Source organism: Neomonachus schauinslandi, chromosome 6 (genome assembly GCF_002201575.2).
Source record: "Neomonachus schauinslandi chromosome 6, ASM220157v2, whole genome shotgun sequence".
Taxonomy (NCBI): Eukaryota; Metazoa; Chordata; class Mammalia; order Carnivora; family Phocidae; genus Neomonachus; species Neomonachus schauinslandi.
The window spans coordinates 27,766,187-27,788,843 of NC_058408.1; the positions used below are offsets into that span (position 1 = coordinate 27,766,187).

General features: G+C 57.2%; 2 protein-coding genes across 2 annotated transcripts; one reads left to right on the forward strand and one right to left on the reverse strand.

Moving 5' to 3' along the window:
* The first annotated feature begins 18 nt into the window (after positions 1 to 18).
* On the forward strand, positions 19 to 9,228 carry ARL8A (ADP ribosylation factor like GTPase 8A). The gene is made up of 7 exons (XM_021682467.2): positions 19 to 331; positions 5,693 to 5,773; positions 6,085 to 6,158; positions 7,005 to 7,098; positions 7,254 to 7,321; positions 7,559 to 7,629; positions 8,162 to 9,228. The coding sequence occupies exons 1-7, from the start codon at positions 209 to 211 to the stop codon at positions 8,209 to 8,211; spliced, it is 561 nt and encodes a 186-aa protein (XP_021538142.1). The 5' UTR covers positions 19 to 208; the 3' UTR covers positions 8,212 to 9,228.
* A 4,016-nt stretch (positions 9,229 to 13,244) lies between these two features.
* GPR37L1 (G protein-coupled receptor 37 like 1) lies at positions 13,245 to 17,910 on the reverse strand. The gene is made up of 2 exons (XM_021682468.1): positions 17,195 to 17,910; positions 13,245 to 14,048 (listed from the first exon to the last, which is right to left on the reverse strand). The coding sequence occupies exons 1-2, from the start codon at positions 17,822 to 17,824 to the stop codon at positions 13,245 to 13,247; spliced, it is 1,434 nt and encodes a 477-aa protein (XP_021538143.1). The 5' UTR covers positions 17,825 to 17,910.
* Positions 17,911 to 22,657: the final 4,747 nt, after the last annotated feature.

Here is a 22,657-nt window from a genome sequence, read left to right on the forward strand (position 1 = left end):
GGCGGCGGAGGAGGAGGAGGGCGCTGAAGCCACACCCATCGGCGAGCGGATCCGGGGGCAGCGAGTCGTCGGCCGCTGCGCTCGAGCCTCCGCCCGCACCGAGCCGCGGGACCCGGGCCGCACCGGGGAGGGGCCGCTCCGGGCCGCAGCGCGAGGGCAGCGAGGGGCGGCGGGCAGCCGGCACCGGGCGGGGCCGGCGGCAGCGACCATGATCGCTTTGTTCAACAAGCTGCTGGACTGGTTCAAGGCCCTGTTCTGGAAGGAGGAGATGGAGCTCACGCTGGTCGGGCTGCAGTACTCGGGCAAGACCACCTTCGTCAACGTGATCGCGGTACGGGGGCGCGGGGCGCGGGGCGCGGACCCGGGGCGCCTGCCGAGGGTCGGGCCTGTCTCGGCCCGCGCCGCGCCCTGGTGAGCCGGGGTCGCCGCCTGGCATGGCCGGGCACCGCCGGGCGCCGGGCGGGGGAGGAGCGGGCCCGGGCGCTTGGGGCCTAGCACGGCCCGCGGGGGACCCGGGTGGCGCGCGACCCGCTCTCCCGTCCGGGCCGGGATGGCACGGCGAGGGGTGGGGGGGCGGGCGGGGAAGGGGGACGAGGACACGGGCTGGGGCCCTGGGACTGGCGGCCGCAGGGGGTCACGAGGTAGGAGGGAACCGCCGCCTGCAGAGACAGGCCCCCTCCGGTCCCCGCGCATGGGGGCATGACGGGGCGAAAGTGCCCGGGCCTGCCCGCCCCGCGTGCGGAGGGTCGTGGGACCCGGCGGCTGGAGCGGCGTGGGGAAGGGGGCTTGGGCGAGCTCAGCCCCACCCCGAGGCTTTAACCCCTCTCTGCCGGAAGAGGAAGCCCCGCGCTATTGAGGGGGAGGGGGACCCGCCCCCTGGGGATAGTGGAATCAGCTGAGGCCCTTGGCTCGCGCCCAGACTCCTCCCCTCCAGGAACCCGCGGCGTCTTCGCTGGGGGTCCGGGGAGGGTGGCATCGGAAAGGGAGTTTGGAGTCTCCGCCTGGCTCAGAAGTTGCAGCTGGAGGTGCCTCGGACCAGAGGATGAGTTTGGAGGGGCGCTGCCCACTCTGGGGACACGGGAGAGAGGGGCTCTGAGGGCTTTGGGTAGTTGAGTCCGAGGTGGGCAGTTTTTAGTCTTTCGCTGCCTGGGAGTGGTGGGGAAGGAGTTAAAATGTGTCTCAAAAAAAGGGAAGACGAGCTCCCTGGGGGTGTGAGCTGAGGCTGCAGTAATGGCTGCGGCCTGCTTTAAAGAACCTGGCCTGCTTTAAAGAACCTGGCCGGACTGGGCGTGTGGGGCTCAGGGAGGCTTGGGGCAGGGGGCGCTGGGGTTGTCGCGGCCCGGCCCCAGTCCCCATACTAGGGATTCTGAGAATTGTGAATCGGCCACATACTGGCCCCAAACACGCATCCTAAGAGAGGTCAGCGAGGAAGTGTGGCCAGGCAGCCTAGGTACCGCCCCACGTCCGGAAGAGAGCCCCCTGATGGATCGCAGCATCCCAGAGGCGCGAGTGCAGACGGAGGGCTGGAGCCTGGAGCTGCGGGTACCCCGTGGCCACGTGTTTGGGCACCCGCTTCCCTTTCCAAACATGCTTGGCGGATGACCTCTGCCCCTTCCTCCACCCCATGGTTCCTGGCTCCTCATCGGACAGGGCAGGACCTTCAGGCCCCCGCTGGGTGTTTTGGCGTGATGGTTTCCTAGCCAGCATGCACCCCTGAGCTCCCGTCTGCCCAGGCTCTGGGCCTAGAGTCTGGCCTCTAGTTAGATCGGGCATTGACTCGGGCTCTTGGGCCCCTTGGAAGCATAGTGCATAGTGCCTGGACTCTGATCCTGCAGGCCCGGGTGGCTTGGCTTCTAGTAATTTCCATCTGGGAGGTGTCTCCAGGGTAAGGCCAAGAGGAGGAAGTTCCTGCTGCTTTAATGGCTCAGCCTCCGTGTCCCCTCCAGTCCCCAGGGAAACTCTCCTCATGGAGCGTTTCTGAAAGCCATGCTCCTGGCCAGAGACCCACAGGTCCCCGGGTGGGTTCCACTTCCTGGTCAGGAGGGCTTCCCCTGGACCTGCATCATATGTAAAATAGGAACAGAGCTCAGGAGTCACAAATGACACTGTCAGGGGCAGAGTTTCTGAGAGGTACAGGGAGTGCGCCCCCCACCCCGTGCATTCCCCTTTCTAATATTCAATCTGCCACTTCGGCTTGCACATCCTAAAAGTGCAAGCAAAATTTCCCTATAAAGAGGCTTCCCAAGAAAAACCATCCCTTGTGGACTTCAGTGGGAGTTCCAGCATCAGGGGAACCTGTGTTCTTGGATCTCCAGGGCGCCGGCACTGGTATTTCTGCCCACCTTGTGCATAACCACAGTAGAGTGTCTTTCAGAAAGAAATGAAGAATTGGGACCCCTGGGCTCTGTTCCTATGCCCACTACTGACTCTCTGAATCACCTTTGCCTGTTCATTTGGCATCTGTTTGTCTCAGCTTTTTCCCCCTTTGGCTTTTTCTACTCGCTATATGAGGTCTGACTGTAAATAGAAATGGAGTTGATATGTCTAGCCGCTCAGCAGGCTAATGTGAACTGGAAAAAATAATTATATAGAGACTTCACAATGCTTCTAAGAACCTAAAACTGATCTTTTGAGTTCTTCTGAAAAAGTTGTGATGTAGAAAGTAGGAGATGTTTTGCCTGAGGGAACCAAGAGAGCCATTTTCAAATATTTCAAGCCGTTTAAAGCCATTTAAATATGTAAAGGCCGTCACATGGAAGAACGCTCGGGGTACCCAAGCCTCTGGAACAAGGGATGGGAGTTACAAGAAGATGGATTTTTGACTCATTATAAAGAACTCTCAGAGAGCTGGAGCCCACCCGAGAGGGAATGAGCCAGAGCGTATTCAAGTGAGGCCAGAGGTTAGACCACATGACTTTGGGGTTACTTCTAACCTTAAATGAGGAGCTTGTGAGATCAGCAGGCATTAGCAGGGAAATGAAGTCATAACCTGGTTCCAGCTTAGCTTTGGTTCACAGCTGAACTGGAAATATGGGTGCCCGGGAGCACATTCGGCCAGGCTAGGCTTTTCCTTTATCTGGGAGCCTGTGGGTCTTCTAGTTCCCAGAGATGCGAGATGGGTCCTCATGCTATATCCAGGCCATTTCCAAGCACTCTGTGAGCCTTATTTGCCAGTTTCTAGAAACAAAAACCCTTCTCCCCATTTCACAGAAGGAAAATTTGAGGCCCAGAGAGGTTGAAGTGCCTTGTCCAAGCTCCTCCATGATGAGTGATTAACAAAAACCGGGCTTTCTTCTTCAGACCTTTATGTTCTTCATGAGCCCAGATGAGGAGGAGTGGACTTTGGTCCAGCAGATGCCCCCACCCTGGCACCCTGCTGGAGTTTGAGACTTAGACTGCATGTGGTTAGGGTCTCCATCCTTAGCGAGAATAGAAGCCGTCCTCCTTCAGGGCACTCCTTTCTCTCAGTGATTCCTAACTTTTAGGGCTCTTGGGCCCTTTTGATAGCTGATAAAAATAAGAGACACTTAGGGCGCCTGGGTGGCTCAGTCGGTTAAGCGTTCAACTCTTGGTTTCCGCTCAGGTGATGATCTCAGGGTCGTGAGATTGAGCCCCGAGTCAGGCTCCACACTGGGCGTGGAGCTGGGTTAAGATTCTCTCTCCGGAGCGCCTGGGTGGCTCAGTTGTTAAGCGTCTGCCTTCGGCTCAGGTCATGATCCCAGGGTCCTGGGATCGAGCCCCACATCGGGCTCCCTGCTCGGCCAGGAGCCTGCTTCTCCCTCTCCCACTCCCCCTGCTTGTGTTCCCTCTCTAGCTGTCTCTCTCTCTCTCTCTCTCTCTGTCAAATAAATAAATTAAAAAATCTTAAAAAAAAAAAATTCTCGGGGCGCCTGGGTGGCTCAGTTGGTTAAGCGACTGCCTTCGGCTCAGGTCATGATCCTGGAGTCCCGGGATCGAGTCCCGCATCGGGCTCCCTGCTCGGCGGGAAGCCTGCTTCTCCCTCTGACCCTCTCATGCTCTCTCTATCTCGTTCTCTCTCTCAAATAAATAAATAAAATCTTAAAAAAAAAAAAAAATTCTCTCTCCGTCTGCCCCGCACCCCCTGCTTGCTCTCTCTCCCTCTAAAAAAACAAAACAAAACACACATTAGAAACCCTTTCCCCAGAGAAATGTCCATACAAACAGAAATTTTGCACATGCAGATTGGGTGCAATTTCAGGGGGTTCAGGGACTCTCTGAAGTTCATCTGTGGCCCACAGGTTAGTAACCCTTGCTCCACCTTGTCACGAGCATCAGTCATGGGGACTCACTTCTCACTTCCAAGGGCCTTAGTGAATGAGTCTGGGTGATTCTTGCAGATAAAAGGGAATCAATCCCTCTCATTCAGATGGGACCTCAGGAGTCTTCACTCAGGCCTACAGGCTCTGAATAAGAAATCATCATCTCCTACATCTTGGCTAATGGTCAGAGCCCCTGACTTCTGTATGTGACATGAGGTAAATTATTCCTGCCACCTGGCAGAAGAAAATGGCATGGTACAGAGACAAGGCTGTCACCCTCAGATTCAAGGTTAAATAAGCCCCATCTCCTGCATCTGGGGGAGGAGGGTGGTGAGCAGCAGTGTCCTACATGGGAACATGAAGATGACCTTGGAGGGAGTTTGGCCTGGCCTTACTTCAGGCCTGGGGCTAGTTTAGAGCAATCTAGACATCTTGGAGATGATTCAGAGGGGGAGACATGAAGATCATTGGAATTTGAAAATGGGGCGCCTGGGTGGCTCAGTTGGTTAAGCAACTGCCTTCGGCTCAGGTCATGATCCTGGAGTCCCGGGATCGAGTCCCACATCAGGCTCCCTGCTCAGCAGGGAGTCTGCTTCTCCCTCTGACCCTCCTCCCTCTCATGCTCTCTGTCTCTCATTCTCTCACTCACAAATAAATAAAATCTTAAAAATAAATAAATAAATAAAAGAATTTGAAAATGGGTTATGGGATATGGAATTATAGTCGACTTCTTATTCAGCAAACATTTGCTAATGTTGTTAATGGGGGCATGGTTCCCCTCCCCAGGAAGCTCTCGGTCTCGTGGGAGACAACATGAGTCAACAGGGAATGTAGAGTATGGATTATTCGCCCTAACAAACAGAGTATAGTGCAAATAAACCAGAACCATGGATAATCCAGAAATTGCTTCGTGTGCAGTGCATTTTGGGGTGGCCTATTTACCTTCCATCAAAATATTTACTGCTCATTTGAAGATACGTCTGCTTCCCTTGAGATTCCCCCCTGTTTGCCCTGACCTGTTTGAGGTCCTTCTGCTGGCAGCTGATTGCTCTTCTGCTCCACTGGAGACTCAGTGCAGTAAAGGGGCTTCCGTTGCGACAGAGAGATGGTGGTTAGACCTTAGGAAGAATTTTTTCTCTGTCTAGGCTGAGAGACTTTGAGGCGAGCAGGAGAAGACAGGGCCTCTTATTCACAGGAGAGCCGCGTGGAGTGGGTGGACACCTGAGTTGTTGATGGCCGTCCTGCCTGAAAGCAAGGGACTCTCAGGAGATGGCCCCGTGCCCCTTGCAGAGGGTGCCTGTGACGCTCTGGCCTGGGCTCTGCTTTATTCTTGGCAGCCCTTGCCTGCCAGGGACACACATCTGGGTTCTGTCGACTTGGACCCCTTTTCCAATTCTGACTCTTCCTTCCAGTCAGGACAGTTCAATGAGGATATGATCCCCACTGTGGGTTTCAACATGCGCAAAATCACCAAAGGGAATGTGACCATCAAGGTGAGTGGCAGGAAGCCAAAAACTCTGGGCACACGCTCGGGGCCACAGAAGACCACCTGTGTGCCTGCTGGGGCGGGGCCCCCAGAACGAGTTGGGGAGGGTATCTGAGACCCCTGGGAGGAGAAGCTGAAGGAGGGCAGAGGCTTGGAGAGGTGGGAAAAGAGCACAGAACTTCTGAGGCAGTCAGAGGGGTGTAGGCACAGGAGGGATGGAGAGCAAACCAGTCCCTGGGTGGGGGAGGGGGACGGGGAGCCAAGATGGGTTTGGTTGCCTGCCTGCTGCTGAGACCATGTTGCCCTCTCCTCACTCAGCTCTGGGACATCGGGGGACAGCCCCGGTTCCGCAGCATGTGGGAGCGCTACTGCCGAGGAGTGAGTGCCATCGTGTAAGTGCAGGGCCGGGTTGGATACGGGGCTCAGCCTCCCCGGCTTCCCCCCCAGCCTCACCGCCTGCGGGGACCCCTCCCCGGCTTCGGAAGCCCCAGCCTCACCGCCTGCGGGGACTCCTCCCCAGCTTCCCCCCCACCTCACCACCTGCGGGGACCCCTCCCCGGCTGCCCCCCCAGCCTCACCGCCTGCAGGGACCAGAGGCGCAGAGCTGGATTAGTCACAGTCCTTGGTTCAGGGTACACTTTCCGGTCCATACGAAGCCTGCCTTTGCTTCGCGTGCTGCGTGTTTCTTGCCTGCAAAACGCTCTGAGCACCTCCCCGCCAACCTGAGAGCCAGAGCATCAACCAGCCGAAAGTACCTGTGTCTCCCTGCCTCCCCCACCCTAGAGTCACCACTATCCTGAAATTTGTATAATTTAAATGATTTGTTCCCTTGCTTTTTAAAAATAATTTTATCCTTGATATATATGCCCAACAAAAGATTGTTTTGTTTTTGTTGTGTTTGACCTCATTTTTTAGAAGTATCTTGCTGTAAGAAAATCTGGGGCTGCCTTTGCTTTGTTCACTCAACCAGGGCTAGTCTTCCCGTGGAGACCGAAGAGGGTCATTTTGGAAGGGATTTACACCTAATCTTAAAGGGCCAGGCTTCACCCCTACGTGACAGCTTGTCCAGAGGGGACTTTGGGATGACAGGATGATGACAGGCCGTGGGGGAGGCCCCTAGCCCATAGATCCAGAGATGCCCAAGCCCCAGCAAGATGTTTCCTCCTGCGAGCGCAGCTTCTGTTCCTACCTCTCGGCCTGTAGTGTCATCATGCTTGTCCCCACCTGCTGTCCCCCAGGTACATGGTGGACGCTGCTGACCAGGAGAAGATTGAGGCCTCCAAGAATGAGTTGCACAACCTACTGGACAAACCCCAGCTGCAGGGCATCCCGGTCAGCAGCCTAATGGATTGGGAGGGGAGGGAACCAGCTGGGAAGTCACTGGGGGCAGGGCGGGAGGCAGGTGAAGGCGGTCGGGGTGGGGGAGGGGAAATGGCTATCCTGGCGCAGCGGCCCTGGACCTAGTCCCTGTCCTCCCTTCTCTGTAGGTCTTAGTCCTGGGTAACAAGCGAGACCTTCCGGGAGCATTGGATGAGAAGGAGCTGATTGAGAAAATGTGAGTTTGGTTATTCTTCTCTGTCCTTCCTCCCTGCTCCCCAAATTTCCCAGGCAACGGAGAGACGGCTTGCTGCTGCTCTCAGTATCCGCCACACGGTGGCAGCAGAGCCCACCTCGCCAGGAGCCTCGCCCTCCCGGTGTAGCTCCTTCAGCAGGAAAAGGACTCTGTTGCCCCCAGCCCCAGGCCCCTTGGGCAGTCCTAGCCTCAGCAGGTTCTCCTCTGGCTCCCCCCCAGGAATCTTTCTGCCATCCAGGACCGAGAGATCTGCTGCTACTCCATCTCCTGCAAAGAAAAGGACAACATTGGTGCGCGTGGGTATGGGGGAGTTGCTGACATTCTGGGAACAGCCACAGGGCAAGGGGAGGAGCAGAGAGGCACTCCTGGGGATTCTCATACAGTGGCTCTCAAAGCTTTTCCCTCCACAACTTTCCTTGAAGCCCAAAGCTCGAATCGTCTCCTGGGGTGGGACCGGTATCCAGGGAGCTCAGATTCTGAGCATTACCCCAGCTCTGCCCTTGACTGGTTGTGTGATCTTAGGCCGATCACTCCCTTCCGTGGGCCTCACGTCCCGCACTATAACATCACAGGGTTGGATCAGGCAGTCCCCGCTGTGACATCCCACGGCTCCGGCTTTCCCAGCACCCACACACCCCCCGCCACGCATCTGGGGCTGTTTGGAGCTGGATGGCTCTGGGCTTCTGGTGCCCTTAGAGCTGATCCCCAGTTGCAGTTTCGGAAGCCCTGGGCTTATGCCACGCCCCTGGGTGTTTGCTCCCTACCTCCCCAGTCCGCCCAGCACGGGAAGGCCTCTAAACTTCTCCGTTGTCCTCCACCCAGACATCACCCTACAGTGGCTTATTCAACACTCAAAGTCACGGAGAAGCTGAGACCGCGGTCCTTCCCCCTCGGACCAGGGACCTGCTGTCATCCAAACCCGAAGCCGAGCTCCCCGCCCACCCCGCCGTCCCCCCTAAGCCTGCCCCTCCTCACTCAGCGTGGGGAGGGGCCCTCTGGGGATCCCAGAGTCCTGTTCTGCTGAGGTTTGAACTCCTGATTTTATTGTAAAATAAACTGCTCCCATTCTGGTCCCCTAACCTCTGGCCCTCCCCCTTCCCTCTGCCCCCCCCCGGCTTCCGTCCCCTTAACAGCCCAGGCCCCACAGCCCCTGCCCTCCACTCTCCCGTGTCCCACCCCTACGCTGCCCTTTTCAACACTCTTCTGTTATTGTCCTGTGTGTACAGTATATATATGTATATATATTTTAATTTTTTAATTTAAGCAAAGACTAAAATCAACCATTTGATGCTGCAGGGGCCCATCAGGATCTGGGAGGGGGGTGGTGTGGAAGGAAGGCAAGAGAGGCAGGGCTGGCTCTGGGCAGGTCGAGATTAGGAAAGTGAGAGCCCCTAGGGCAGGTACCAGCCTGGGCACTGGTGGCCGTCCCCATGTCCCGTTTGTTTCCACTTCTCAGTCTGGCTTGTCCCTGCAGTGCTTGAATGTCACAGGCTGACAGGAGCGTCCAGAGGTGCCCCTCTCTGCCCCCAGTCTCAGTAGGGCCACCGGGCACACCCGAGTGCCAGAGACAACCGGGCCAAAGGGGCAGGAGGCCAGCCTCCACGCGGCCCCGGCAGCCCCTCCTGCCCCTTCCTAGGGCCCCCAACTCCATGGGCCACCTCATTTTCTGTTCTCATTTTGCAGAGTTGCACAAGGAGAGAACTCAGCATGGGGGGTTGGTTCTTTGGGTTTTGTTTTCTGTTTGTTTATTTGTTTAATTTAATGATTTGTAAAGTGATGTTCCTCTTCCTTTTTTACACTTTTAGCTCATATTTAACCTCTGTTTGGAAAATGATTCTTGTAACTGTACATTTTTTTGCCTCCTAACAACAAGAATAAATGACCAGTTTTGTGTTGGGGGGGCGTCCGGGGCTGGTTATTTGTCTGTAGACACCGCAGGAGGACTGGCAGGCCCGCACACTGGGCACAAACAGCCACAGAGAGCAAGGCACGCGCTCATGCTGGGCACACAATGGCACCTCACAAAGCGGCCTCCCGCACGTGTGCCTGGGCCTTGCCCGGCCTCCTCCTCCCTCCCTCGTCAGACTTACATGCGGTCCCGGCTCTGAGCTTGCAGCTGCCAAGGGGAGCCCAGCAAGTCTGTGGGCTGGGGGTCAGCATGGCGGGAGTGTGGGGCTGCATCCCGATGTGTGCAGGCCTGAGCCTCTGGTTCCCAAGAGTCCATTCAGAACCCCACCTGGCAGCCAGAGCTGGGCCGAAGCCGGAACTCTGTCCCCACGCATGATGAGCCAGTTACTTGTCCTCTAAGGCCTTTAGGGCCCGATGGCATCCCTCCTTCCCTGCTCCCCTCCTAGTGTCAATGCTCCTGGTTTTCTGGGAGAGGGTGCCCCGTTATCCCTCTGCCCAATCTCAGTCCTCTCCCCCGCTTGACCCCAACCTCAGAGCTGCCGTAGAGCCTTGTGGGCCCTGCTTACCCAAATCCGGGGCCATCTTGACCCAGTTTTGCAGCAAGCCCCGCCTCCCCCCTGCTGGCCCCCCCCCCAGCCTCCCTCCCCGCCGGAAAATGGAGCAGGCCCCTACAGCTGCTCCATGCCCTCTCGTCCTGCCTCTGTAGGAAGAAGGAGCCACAGGGTTTGCTAAGATCTGGGAGCAGGGAGCCCAGGGCTCAGAGTTCTGAGCCTGTTGGCTCTGAACTTCACCAGCCCTTTCTTGGGGCCCAGGGCTTCCTCCTGGAGGCACTTTTCTCGTCAGAAATCACTTGCCTCAGGGGAGTCTGAGGAAAGAACGTGGATGGAATTTGGCAAAGGGAGCAAAATGATTTTAGGGTGTCTTCCAGCTCTAAGGAATAGGAAATGTGCCTCCTGGTTAAGGAGGTCGAAGCTGGGGCCAGCCTGCCCCTGTGCTCCCCCTGCTGCAGAGGCTGCCCCTGGCCTGGGAGGCCGGAAGAGGCCTGTCGCTCATACGGGGAGCAGGACGGGGGCAGGTGTCAGGGTTGACCTGCCTTTCCCCGTCCCGAATCCCCGGATGAAGGGCAACATCTGAGATTAGTCAGGATGAGCTGGTGACGAGCAAGTAGGCATCCTCCTACCGCCCTGTCTGCACACAGCAGGTGCCTAATAGGGCCTGAAGAACTTGTGAAACTTGGGCAGGGAACAGACTTGGGCGTCTACCTGTAAATCCTCATGCTTGGGGCCCTTTGAAGCGCCAAAGCCTGGATGAGTTTTGAGAGTACCCTGGCCAAGCCTACTCTGTAGTACTAGAGAATTCATTTCCCAAAAGGAGGAAAGGGAGGAAAGGAAGAAAAGGTGCCAGGCGTCATGCCAGATTCTTTATGTATCTTGTCCCATTTAACAACTGTAGTCCTCTGAGAGAGGGGTTATTCCCATTTTATGGATGAGGAAACTGAGAGGCTCAGTAACCATCCAGTCTGAATGCAGGGAGGCGATTCTCACCGCGAAGCGCTGGTGCTCTCCCAGCGGAGGGGGGAGGCTCAGTGGGTTGCCCTCCCCCCCACCCCACCCCACCCCACCCCGGATCAGGGGTCTGAGGGCTGGTCTAAAGTCCGCCCTGATGGAGAGGGAGAATGTCTGCGCTGCCTCTGAGCATCCCAGCTCAAATCCACCACCCACCACTGTGCCAACCTGCTCCCCCATCCCAAGCCTGGGACCCCTAAGCAACAAATGCCACATTGTTCCCCCAGCTGGCCCAGGCTGGAGGGACAGTGGCTCTTTCCCAAGGCTCTACTGGCCTGCTGACTAATCTTGCAAGCCACTCACGTTGGCAGGCGTGGGAGGCTGAGGTGGTGGCAGGGCCCTGGAGACACCATCCCCCCACCTCCCTTCAGCTCTGAGCTGGCCAACCAGCAGGAGGGAGAGACAGGGATGTGTGTGTGTGGGGGGGTGCCCTCTGGAAAAGGCCTCCCAAACAGGATGCTGAGGCTCCCCCCCTCCCCTTTCCTCAGCCTTCCATCCTCAGCCCTCTCCCGGTGCCAGACTTTACCTCAGTTCACCCCGGGCCCCCTCCCTACATCCCATGGGAAGCTCCTGGTGAGTCTAGGACTGGGGGTGGGAGTGGGGGTAGAGAGGAAGTTGGGGGTGTGGGAGAAATGGCCCTGGTGACCTCAGTGCCGCAAGCCTGCCTTTGGCCCCCTCTCCAACCTGCCCCCCACCCACCCATCTTAAGTTTCTACAGACAAAGCCGAAGGCTCCAGTCGCTGTGGCAACAGGTCTGCTGAGAGATGGGTGGGTGTCATTCCTCAGCACATGGCGGCCTCATCACTTAGCAACGGCCTCCCTCTCTCTTGGCGTCACCCATCCTGGGGGTGGGTGCCAGGAAGAGAGAACAAGGCCATTAAGATCCCCAAGAGGGGGGGGAAGGAGGCTTGGGTCCGGGCCGGGCTGAGGCCAATGGGTGTGGGTGGGGTAGACAGAGGAGAATGGGGCCCAGTGCACTCAGCAACCACTGTCCCTCTTCATCCCGGGTCCCTGGGGCCCTTCCAAGGCCCCCTGTAGAGGTTCTAGGTAGACCTGGCAGCCAGAAGTTGCTGGTGGGACCCGGAGCTGCACTTTGGATGGGGAAGGGTGGTTCTGAAAGAAGCTGGGCTTAGGAGGCAGGGAGTGATTTGTGGCCTAGGCCAAGGTGTCCCTTCTGGTTGACCTCGGGCCAGCTTCTCTGGGCCCAAACAAGGTTAAGGGGGCCTTTGCAAGGGCCCCAGAGGGGGACCCGGTGGAAGTGGGACACCTGGGGCAGGACCAGCAGGAGGAGCTGAAGGGTCCCTGAGGGCACAGGATGGACCTCTGGCTGCCAGGAAGGGGGTGTGGTGGGGGCAGGATGGGGGCAGACGGGGAACAGGCAGCTGGGCCGTCTACAGGCAAAACAGTCTGTTCTAAGAAACTGAACAAGAGCAGCTCTCTCAGAGTCAGAGGGGCTGGAACCCCCAGGGCTCACAGAGGGAAGGCTGCTGTTTTCTCTAAAATGGGGGCTTTGTGGAGAGCGAGGAGCAGAGGTGGGGGCTCCAGAAGCCTTTTGACTTCCCAAGGATGCTCAGGCTCACGTCAGGATGAAGACTTAGTCTCTACTTCCCAAGCCCTCCCTCCACTCTGCCCCTCAAAAGCCATAGGGCTGTTGGGCTGGGCAGGCTATCAGCCACAGGCCAGAAAGGGCCAGAGGGGGCCAGGAGGAATCCCCCTAGGGTCCCACCTGTCCTGGAGAAGGGCCAGGTGCATCTGGGCACTGTCAGGGTGTAGCACAAGAAACTCCAGTGGGCACAGGGATAGTTCTACCTAGTTTATTGTTTTTGAAGAAGGGCCTGCTACAGAGGGGGATCCACCAAGGGAGGTGGGGACAGGGCAACCCAGGATATGTCAAAGAAGGAAGAGGAAGGAGAGAGAAATCCTCTGGAAGGAGGGGAGTTGCCAGGAGGAGGAGGAGGTGTCCAAGGCTGGGGAAGATCTGGTCCAGAGAAGAGCCAGGTAGGGCTGACCCCCAAAGGACCCCCTATTCTAGGATGGATGAGTGTCAGGAAGATGATACTTAGAGAGGGCCCAACTAAAGTATAGCAGATTCCAAGACAGAGACAGGTGAAGTTCTGGCTCCCGGCTGGGGGGGGGGGGCAGAGGGGCGGGAACTGAGAGTTTCTAGGCAGTTCTAAGGACCCGGAAGCATCACCACCCACCAGTTGAGAGCCCAGGGCTGGCAGGCCCCACAGAGTGACAGGGAAGGTCCTGCTGAGGCAGGGGGCTTTGCTGTGCCTGAACCCAAACCCCCGCAGGAGGAACCAAGTCCATCACTAGAGAGCAAGATGGCAGAGAAGCAAGACCTATGGGGGCAGAAACACCAGACCCAGGCGCCCTCCCCGCCCCTCCGTGCCCCTGCCCCGGTGCCTCTCCCAGGCTGGAGCCTGGCCTCAGCAAGGCGTGCCCAGGGGCAGGAGCGGGGGCGACTCCCTGGGCTTGTGGAAGTAGATGGAGGAGGGCGCGGCGGCCTTGAGCTTGGCGTCCGAGGCACGGGCGGCTGAGGCGCCGCCACACCCCCCCCAGCAGCAGCAGCAGCAGCCCAGGAAGGCCTGGCCCAGCGGCCTGCAGGTGCACAGGAGGAGCACGGGCGTGATGGCCCCCTTGGAGAAGGCGGAGAACTGGTTGATGAGGCCCAGGAGGTCTAGGGTCTGGCGAGTCAGCTCCGTGGAGAGGTAGGCCACCACGATGTTGCAGACGTTCTCGGGGAGGGCGCAGAGGGCGTAGACCACCGTCAGGCCCACCACTGTGCTGTTGAGCTGGCTCTCACACTGCTCGTGCTTGTCGGCCCGGCACTCGGGCTTCCTCCCCGGAGGGCCCCGCACCCGCCACGTCACCAGCTGGCAGGTGACAGTGAAGAGGATGGGCAGGCAGAAGTAGCAGCCGAAGTACCACCACATGCGGGCGTTCTGGTAGGTCATCACCAGCGAGTAGAGCGACTCGGGCAGGCTGGCTGACGGTTTCATGATGCATGAGTCCAGGGTGCCCGTGGTGGGGGCAGGTTCCTGCGACAGCTGCCACAGTAGGAGCTCAGGCATGGCCAGGATCACGGAGCCCACCCAGATGACGGCCAGCTTGGCCAGGATGGACTGGCACCGCTCGATGGGCCTCACCTTGGGCAGGGTGCTGGTGGCCACGTGGAAGCGGTCGATGCCCAGGGCACAGAGGCTGAAGGTGGTGACTCCCAGTGAGGAGACCTGTGGGCAAAGGTGTGGAGGAGATGAGCATGTGGTCAAAGCCAGAGGGCCTGGGGGCGGGGGGTGGGGGCTGGGGGGAGGGGGCAGGGTGCCTGGTCTCCAGCCTAGACGGGGAGCTGAGTGGCAAGTGCAGAAATGATAGGAATGACATTTAGTGAGCGTTTCTCACACGTCAGGCACCAGGCACTTCACACCCTGTCACCAAATCCTTGCAGCTGACAATCCCACACGGGAAGAAACTAGCTCAGGCAGGACAAGTGACTCGGTCAATGGCAGAGTTGAGGTCCACGTGCAGACCGGTCCCACTCTTTCCACCTTGCTTCTTTGCCTCCTGGGCGAGGGAATGAATGGCCTGGGTCCCACAGACCCTTATGCTCTCTGAGACTTTGAAAAATCATCTCGAATGAGGCATTAAGACAAAGACATAGAAGTTCTGGGTCTTTGCAGGTCCTTCCATTCCCACATCCCATTATGTGCATCAGGTGAAAGGTTTTTGAAATATGGCTGAGATACACACACACACACTCACATACACACTCACTCTCCCCATCCTATCCAGAAAAGCCCAGGGCCTGGCTGTGTGGGGAAGCAGCCCCCCTCCAAAACAGCCTGGGCCCACCCTCCCGGATGCTATTCATTGAGCACTGAGGAAACTCGCCCCGGGAGCCAAGAGAAAGAAGCCAGAGCAGCAGGGGAAGAAAGTGCCAGAGAGAAAAGAGGAAGAAAAGAATCCTCCCAAGCTGTCGGATGATGCTCGACCACACTCAGGGATTGTGCTCAGATCCCCCCTTCTGTCTAAATTCTTCCCTCTTCTGGCCGGGGGAACACAGTCCCTGGCTCATTAGCATTGCCCGCAAGTGATCTTTGTGAGAACCCGCGCCCCTCCCTTGGCAGGGGAGCCCTGCGGATGAGCAGCCTTTGGGGCTTGGACAAAACCAAAAAAATCAAATTCCAAGTTGTCTTCTCCTGCTCCCTCCTGGGGTCCGTCCTGGGATCCTCCCTATAAAAGTGTTCCAGAGCAGGGTATTTTTTTTTTTAAGATTTTTTTTTTTTTTAATTTATTTATTTGACAGAGAGATAGCACAAGTAGGCAGAGCGGCAGGCAGAGGGAGAGAGAGAAGCAGGCTCTCCACTGAGCAGGGAGCCCGACGCGGGGCTCGATCCCAGGACTCTGGGATCATGACCTGAGCCGAAGGCAGCCACTTAACCGACTGAGCCACCCAGGCACCCCCAGAGCAGGGTATTTTAACTCGTACTCCATCACCTAGCCTGAAGGGGGGGCTCTACAAGCTCGTGACCATCTCCATCCTCTAGGAGGTGTGGAGCCAGTAACCTAGGAGGGTGGAGGCCACAGCCTGGGTATTAGGTATGTTGAGACCCATAGTCAGGCATGGCCAGGCTTCCATGCAGACAAGAGTTCCCATATGTCTGTCCTCCTCCTCTCCCTTTCCTGGCAAAACCCAATACTTACTGAATTATTTTATTTTATTTATTTTATTTTTTAAAGACTTTATTTATTTGACAGAGAGAGAGACCGCAAGAGAGGGAACACAAGTGGGGGAGTGGGAGAGGGAGAAGCAGGCTTCCCGCCGAGCAGGGAGCCCGATGTGGGGCTCGATCCCAGGACCCTGGGATAATGAGCTGAAGGCAGTTGTTTAACGACCGAGCCACCCAGGCGCGCCCTTACTGAATTATTTTAATGCGAAGGACTTTGTAGATATTACCCATTTAATCTTTCAAGAATTCATTCAGATGGTTTTTATTATTATTATCCCCAACTTACAGAGGGCAAAACTGAGGTATAGACAGGTTAGGTCACTTACCTAGGTCACTCAGCTAGTGAAGGGTAAAGCCTGGTTCCTCACCTAGTCCTTGTGTCCGGCCTCTCATGGGGCGCCTGGGCTCTGCACCCTACAGGATAATTAAGATGCCAAGCCTAGCCCCAGTTGCAGGATCTTCTTTGAGGTTTGAGTACCTTTGGGCCCCGGTTAAGTGGTCTCCCCGGGTTGGGAAGGACACGAGGGGCTGCACCAACTGCTGAGCCTCAGGCTGTCCAAATATGAAATCATCACTAATATACAGGGAACTGGGGACAGAGTTGGGAATAGGGCCCACATGCCTGATCCTGATTCCTTCTCCACCCCGGGCACATCACCCATGGCCCACAGCATCCTCCACGCATCTGGAAGAGCAGCAGCCTTCACGGGGAGGCCAGTCACTCCCGTCCTCGTGAGTACCCACTCCCCGCAATGTAGCCAAAATTTAAAAGGCTGCTTGCTTATTTTGTGCTCCTGTACAGGCACGGTGGCTGGCCTTGCTGGATCTTGCCTAAATGCACAAAGATTGGTATATTTTTGTAATGTTTTGATTAAGGTGTCTGTATATGATCTATACCTCCATCATCACCCATGCACCTGTCTTAAGGTGGAAGTCCCCAGAGGTGAGGATGATGGTTTACTTTGGAATTGTAGAAGAAACCTGCCAGAGGGGCCATCTGATCTACCCCATGGTTGGGAGCTAAGCAAACTGGACAGGAGGCGTCACCTGCCCAGTGATACCCAGTGTGTCAGAGACAGAGCTGATACTGAGCCCCTCACCCCTGGGCTCCGGCACCCTTTCAGAGAGCAACAACCATCATGGTAAGGAAGGGACTTTCTTTCTGGTGTTTGCATTCATGGGGAGTGGACACTGACTTGATTTTGGGGGGCGCTGCAGGAAACTGGGATCTCCCTTCACACACTGCTTGGAGAAGCAGGATATTCAGAAGTAAAGAAGGGCAGGGCAGTGGCAAAGAGGGAGAAAAGGAGACATACTGTGGACAGAGCGATTTCCTGTGTGGACAAATGGAGGGGGGTTAAGGAGGGGAGGGGACGGTTCAGAGCAGAGAAAGGGGGAGAGATTCGCCTTGAGGCTGCTCCCGAAGCAAGAGACCGGGCTGGGGCTGGCCCCCAGAGCTCCTGCCCACCTCCCTCCTCCCCTTAGCTGGCTGCGTTTACCTGAGAGCCACCAGGAATCAATGCAGCACCTGTCTCCTTGCCCAAACGGGATGAGAAGCGAGACAGAGCTCCAGGCCTCTGGGGTCCTGCGCACCCACAGAGCCCGCTTCGGACAGCCCAGAGCCGAGCTCTGACAGGACGCACACTCACCTCCATGAAGGGCACGGCCCGGCAAGAGGCGTCGCCCAGCAACCTCTGCTTGGTGAGCTCATTGAAGATGACCACCGGGAGGCAGAAAAAGAGGACCAGAAAATCCCAGAGGGCCAAGCTGGCCAGGATGGAGTTCCAGGCACTCTTCAGGTAGTAGCTGTGCCACACGATGCACATGACCGACAGGTTTCCCACGATGCCCACGGCAAACACCACCAGGGCCAGGACCATGATGCAATAAGCTCTGTAGGAGCTGTCAGTCACCGGGTACAGGGGGTTCTGAATCTGCAGCCTCTGGCCCGGCGTCCCTGTCAGATTGCCCCGAGGCTCCTGGCCGCGGCCTGCCGTGCCCCCATCCTTGTCTGGGTTGGGGCTGGTGGCCACCAAGGGCTTGGAGGGCTGTAGGCCAGCAGGGTGGATGGGCCGGGGGTACTCGGCCCACTCCTCGGGCACATACTGCTGCACCCCCTTGGCCTCCTCATCCTCGGTGCCTCTCTTGGACCGGCTCTGCTGCTCCTGGGCCTCGGCCCTGTGCCGGCCCGCGGGCAGGGCGGCACCCCCAGAGACTCTGCTCAGCCCTGCAGCCAATAGCACGGCAAGAGAGACGGCCAGTGGCCACAGCCGCCGCATGGCCGGACGCCTCCCCGAAGAGCAGGTGAGGGCGAGGGACCCAAGCGCTGGGCTGACCGGAGAGAGGCAGCGGGCCGCTTGGTCCGCCTCCAGTCAGGCATCTGGCATCACCAGCCTGCTCCAGTAGACTCGAGCTGCTCCCTCCCACTGGCTGGCCAGGGGCTGGGCAGGGCCCTCTGCTGGACATAGAGCACTCTTTGCTGCCCTCACACATCTCGCCCTCCAGGACATCCTCCTCGGCCCCACAGGGCAGCAGCAGGTCAGACCTGCGGGGCCCTCGGAGGCCAGCTGCTCCCACCACGGACACCAGAGAGGGAATGTGGCTGGCCTAGGGTCCCACGGGGTGCAGAGGCCGAGCCGGGACTGAAACACGGGCCTCCAGACTCGGCCTCAGGAGGCACTTCTCCGGCAGCTCTTCCGTTTGAAACCGGACGATAACACTCGCTGTCCTTTCTCAAACACTCACTAGCACCTGGCTGACTTCCCCACTAACCCTCACAACCGCTCGACTGGGCAAAGGCTACCATTACCATTTTTCAGGCTTGCAGAGGTCAGTCACTTAGCACACAGCTAATACATGGTAAAGCCAAGCCCAGGACCCGGATCCGACTCCAGAGCTTGTAACTCAACAGGCACCAGTCCATCTGCCTGCCTCATCAGCACATGAACTCCCTGCAGAAAGCAGCAAAATCAAAACTTGAAAACCACATTCTGATCCAGACACGTGATGGATGGACATTTGCAATAACCAATATTTACTGAGCACCTGCTATGCTCCAGACAGTCAGAAAACAAAAGGGTGAAAGACCTCTGCCACCAAGCAACATTCCTTCCGGAGGGGAAAAGGAACATGTCAATAAGTAATTATAATTCAGTGTGATAGATGTTGTGAATGGCAAAGGACAAGTCGCTGAGGGAACCCACAGGGGCCTGGAGGGATCTGGAAGGCCTCCCAGAGGAGCGGGCGTTTGAATGGTTCCTGAGACATGACTGTGTCTGCCAGACAGATGATAGGGAAGTCAGCGCTCTGGGCAGAAGATACAGCAGGGCTATGGCTCAGAGATGTGACCGGGGCAATGCCCCTGAGAGCCAGCAGGAATGTCAAGGAGGCTGGGATGCAGGGGACTGCGGAAGAGAGCCTGGGAGCTTGGGGCAGGGAGCCTGGAGAGGTCAGCAGAGGAGGGACCAGGAAGGACTGTGTCTGCCAGGCCGAGGGGTTTCCATTTATCCCAAAGGCAGTGGAGAGTGTTACAAGCTGCTGAGCAGAGGAACAGTGACTTGAGCAGGTTATTTCGAGGGTTCCCTGATGGCCAGCTGGGGTCTCAGCAGGCAGCCGGGAGCGGGAGGATGCAGGAGGACAAGAGGCAGGGGCACCCTTTGGAAGGCAGCAGTCTGGAGGGTGGCAAAGAGCAGAGCGCAGGAAAACCGCCAGCCTTGGAGGGCTCTGGCTGATCCCTGGGCATGGAGTGGACAGTGAGGCACTCATCTGTGCGGGGAAGAATGTGGAGTGAGGCTGGGAGAAAGCCTCAGCTTTGCGCTCGTGGAAGTGAATGGGCCACAGTCATTCGGGTCAAGATCTGGGAAGAAATGATCTGCAGCTCCCGAGAAAGGAGAGAGAGGAGGGTGGAGGCGCGGGTGGGTCAGGGGGCCAGAGAGGGTGCAAGCACACAGAGGGGAGGGTTCGGGGTGAGGCCCGAGGAGCCCCTCACCCACAGGCAGCCCCAGGAAGCGGAAGAAAATGGACTAAAAACAAGGAGAGGGCCGGCCGCTGTGTCCCGCGCCTCGTGGCCCAGAGCAAGAGAAGCGCAGCCGGACCTCTGGGGCCCGAGCTGCAAGTCACTCACGCACTCAGCAAACATCAACCAGGGCCTCCCAGGAGCAGAGCAACTTGGAAGTGACTTTCCTGGAAGACTTCCTGACCAGGAAATCCTCCACACCCAGAGGGGCCCCAAACCTGCTGCATAAAAATAGGAATCCCAAGAAAAAAAGGAAGAGGAGCAAGAGAAGAAGAGAAAAACACTGACATACCCTCAGACAAGGTCAGGGAAGCATCTATGGCCTTTTAAACATTTTTCTTTCCGGCTTCTTACTGTTCATCCTTTTCACGGGGACACGGGACACAGGTGGCTGAAGGACTGACCATGTCTGGGGTTCAGAGTGTCACAACAAAGAGGCAGAGGTTCACCCAGAAGTTAGGTCAGCCAAGGACTCAGCTGTCCCCTTTGTTGCCAGCACCCCCCTGGCCGGCCCCCCGCCCCCCCAGCAGAGCGGAGCAGCCAGGACTCAGGCTCACATGCTCGGGAAGGGTGGAGGAGGAGCTGTGGGAGATGCACCGGGCACCCAGCCCTCATCCCCAGCATCCTGTGGTCCCCCCTCGGAATTGTGCTTTCTCAATCCCACTGGAGAACTGACCCCTGGCCCTGCCCCCGAGTGAGTCAGCTGCTTCCAAACGCCCAAGGCACTTAGGCTGTTGTTGAAACTACCTTCTGCCTTGTGATGTGGCTATTTTGGTAACTAGGGTCACCATCCACATCGCCACCACTATTTACTGAGCACTCACCAAGTGCCAGGCCCTGAGCTAAACACTTGGTATAATTACCATACTTAATCTTGACATTAGTACCCCGGGCTCGGAGAAGTAAAGTAACTTGCCCTGGGACACACAGCTCATGAACACCAGCTGGGATCCAAATGCAGGTTTGTCCAACTCTAAAGCTAAAAGTCTTAACCACTCCTTTGTGGAGCCTTACAGATTTTTATCCAGGAGGAGACCCTAAGGATGATCTACACCACCCTTCTTACTTTTCAGAAGTGGAAACTGAAGTCCAAAGAAGTCAAGGCCAGGCTCTGATCCCCAGTGCTCCGTGTCAGGTATGTGCCAAGACTGTGTAGCCCTTAGCCCAGGGCTGGCATGGGGTGAGCTGGGAAAATGTTAGCCATCTTCTTCTTTATACTTATGGATATGCCCCACTGCACTGCAGCGTGTGCCTGGCACGGAGTAGGGACTCAGGAAACACCCACTGGCTGAAAGAGCACCCCCTCTGCTGGTCCTGAGCTTCCCGGGTTCGCCTCCGGCAGTTGGAACGTCGGAGGCCACTAGGTGGAACCAGATGTTCAGTGATGGAAGTTAAGGAAGACTTTGTCTCCCTCCTATCCTACGCACCCCACCCTGCCCAAGCCCTGTCCTCAGGCTCTCCGCAGCTGTCTGAGGGGGCAGTCTGGAGACATGACAGGGTGGGTTCCCAGGGGCTGATGGCAGGGGGGAGGGAGGTGTCACCTATCCCCCTCCACCGTTTCACCCCACCCCTCCTGAGGGCACCCAGCACGAGTCCCCCAGATGTGCTCGTCTCCTATCCCTGCTTCTGCCTGGGGGGAGTCCTCTGCCGGGCCAGCTGCGAGCGCCTCCCTCATTCATTAAGCACACCAAGCCGAAGGCAGAGGCTTCCGGAGCCCTTAGGAATGTCTCTCCCTGATCCCAGGAATTCCCCATTCTTCTCCCTGGGGATTTCCCCAGTGCTGACAGAAAAGGCAGTGAGGTGGGACAGGGTGGGAGAGAGACTGGGACTGTCCCCGGCACTGAACGAGGGGAGGGCCTCTGGGCCGCAGTGGCAGTGCCAGCCTGGAATCAGGAGCGAGCATTTCGTCGAGCAGCTTCCACGCACATGCGCGCTCTGGCTAAGCACACACCCTGGAACTAGCCTGTCTGGATGTAAGTCCTCACTGGCTCTGCCACTGAGTAAGCTCTGTGTGCGTGTGTGTGTGACTTCGGCCAAGCACTTAACCTCTCCGTGCCTCAGTTTCTTCCTCTGTAACTTGGGGATAACAGCAGGCTTGCTGTGGAGGTGAAATGAGTTCAGTTATGTAAATCACCAGCACAACGTCTGGCACACAGTAAGCAAAGCGCTCGTGGCCACGTAGCTCATTTAATTCCCGCAACAACCTTCCGAGGCAGGGTGCTGTTACCTTCATGTCACAGGTTTGGACACTGAAGTGCAGAGACGCAGGAGACAAATGCCGAGCCAGGTCTCCCGCTGCCAGGTTCTCGGCCTGAATAGGGACTGCAGGCGGCACCAGACGAGGGTGGGGCGAGGGGAGGAATAGATACCTCTGACCCCACTGGATCCCCCTGGGCCAGCTCTCCATACTCTGGGCTCCCGGGCCCAACGGGCACTTTGGGGTCCTGCTCTGGAGGACAGGCAAAGGGCCCCAAATGGGAAAGCGTGCTTCTAAAAGTCAAGGCATCTGAGACCTGGTCCCAACTCTGCTACTAGCCAGCCCTGTAATCTCAGTAATCACACATTCATTTATTTCACAAATACTGATTGAGCATCTACTATGTGCCAGACATCGTCTTAGATACCCAGGAAACGGCGGACAGTACAGGCATGACCTCCGCCCTCCTGAGATTCACATTCAAATAAAGGAGGCAGCCCCTGAAGAGACTAACCCCCAAACAGCATGCCGATGAACTGTGAGGATATGGAGGAAAAGAGGATGGTGCCGTGGTGTCTTGGAACCTCTCTGTCCTCCCGTTTTCTCCTTGGTAAAAGGTAAGGAGCATCATCTCGGGCCTGAGGTCTCAAGAGGATGCTATTGCCATGAAATGTGGGCATCGTGAAGGCATTCGAAAAAGGTAAGGCGTCTACAATAATGTGTGTCAGTGGTTCACCAACACCTGGAAACTTATTTGAAATGCATATTCTCAGGCCCCTCCCTGACCTGCTCCAACAGAAACTCTGGAGGTGGGCCCAGCGATCCATGTTTCAGCAGATCCTGCGGAGGACGGCAATGTGTGCTGCACTTGAGAAGCAGCGTGTAAGGAATTCCTGTGGC

Coding starts and splice junctions, on each gene's coding strand:
- ARL8A (XM_021682467.2), top strand. CDS start 209: ATGATCGCTTTGTTCAACAAGCTGCTGGACTGGTTCAAGGCCCTGTTC. Junction 332..5,692: donor CCTTCGTCAACGTGATCGCG/GTACGGGGGCGC, acceptor TCTTCCTTCCAG/TCAGGACAGTTCAATGAGGA. Junction 5,774..6,084: donor AAGGGAATGTGACCATCAAG/GTGAGTGGCAGG, acceptor CTCCTCACTCAG/CTCTGGGACATCGGGGGACA.
- GPR37L1 (XM_021682468.1), bottom strand. CDS start 17,824: ATGCGGCGGCTGTGGCCACTGGCCGTCTCTCTTGCCGTGCTATTGGCT. Junction 14,049..17,194: donor GGGCCGTGCCCTTCATGGAG/GTGAGTGTGCGT, acceptor CTTTGCCCACAG/GTCTCCTCACTGGGAGTCAC.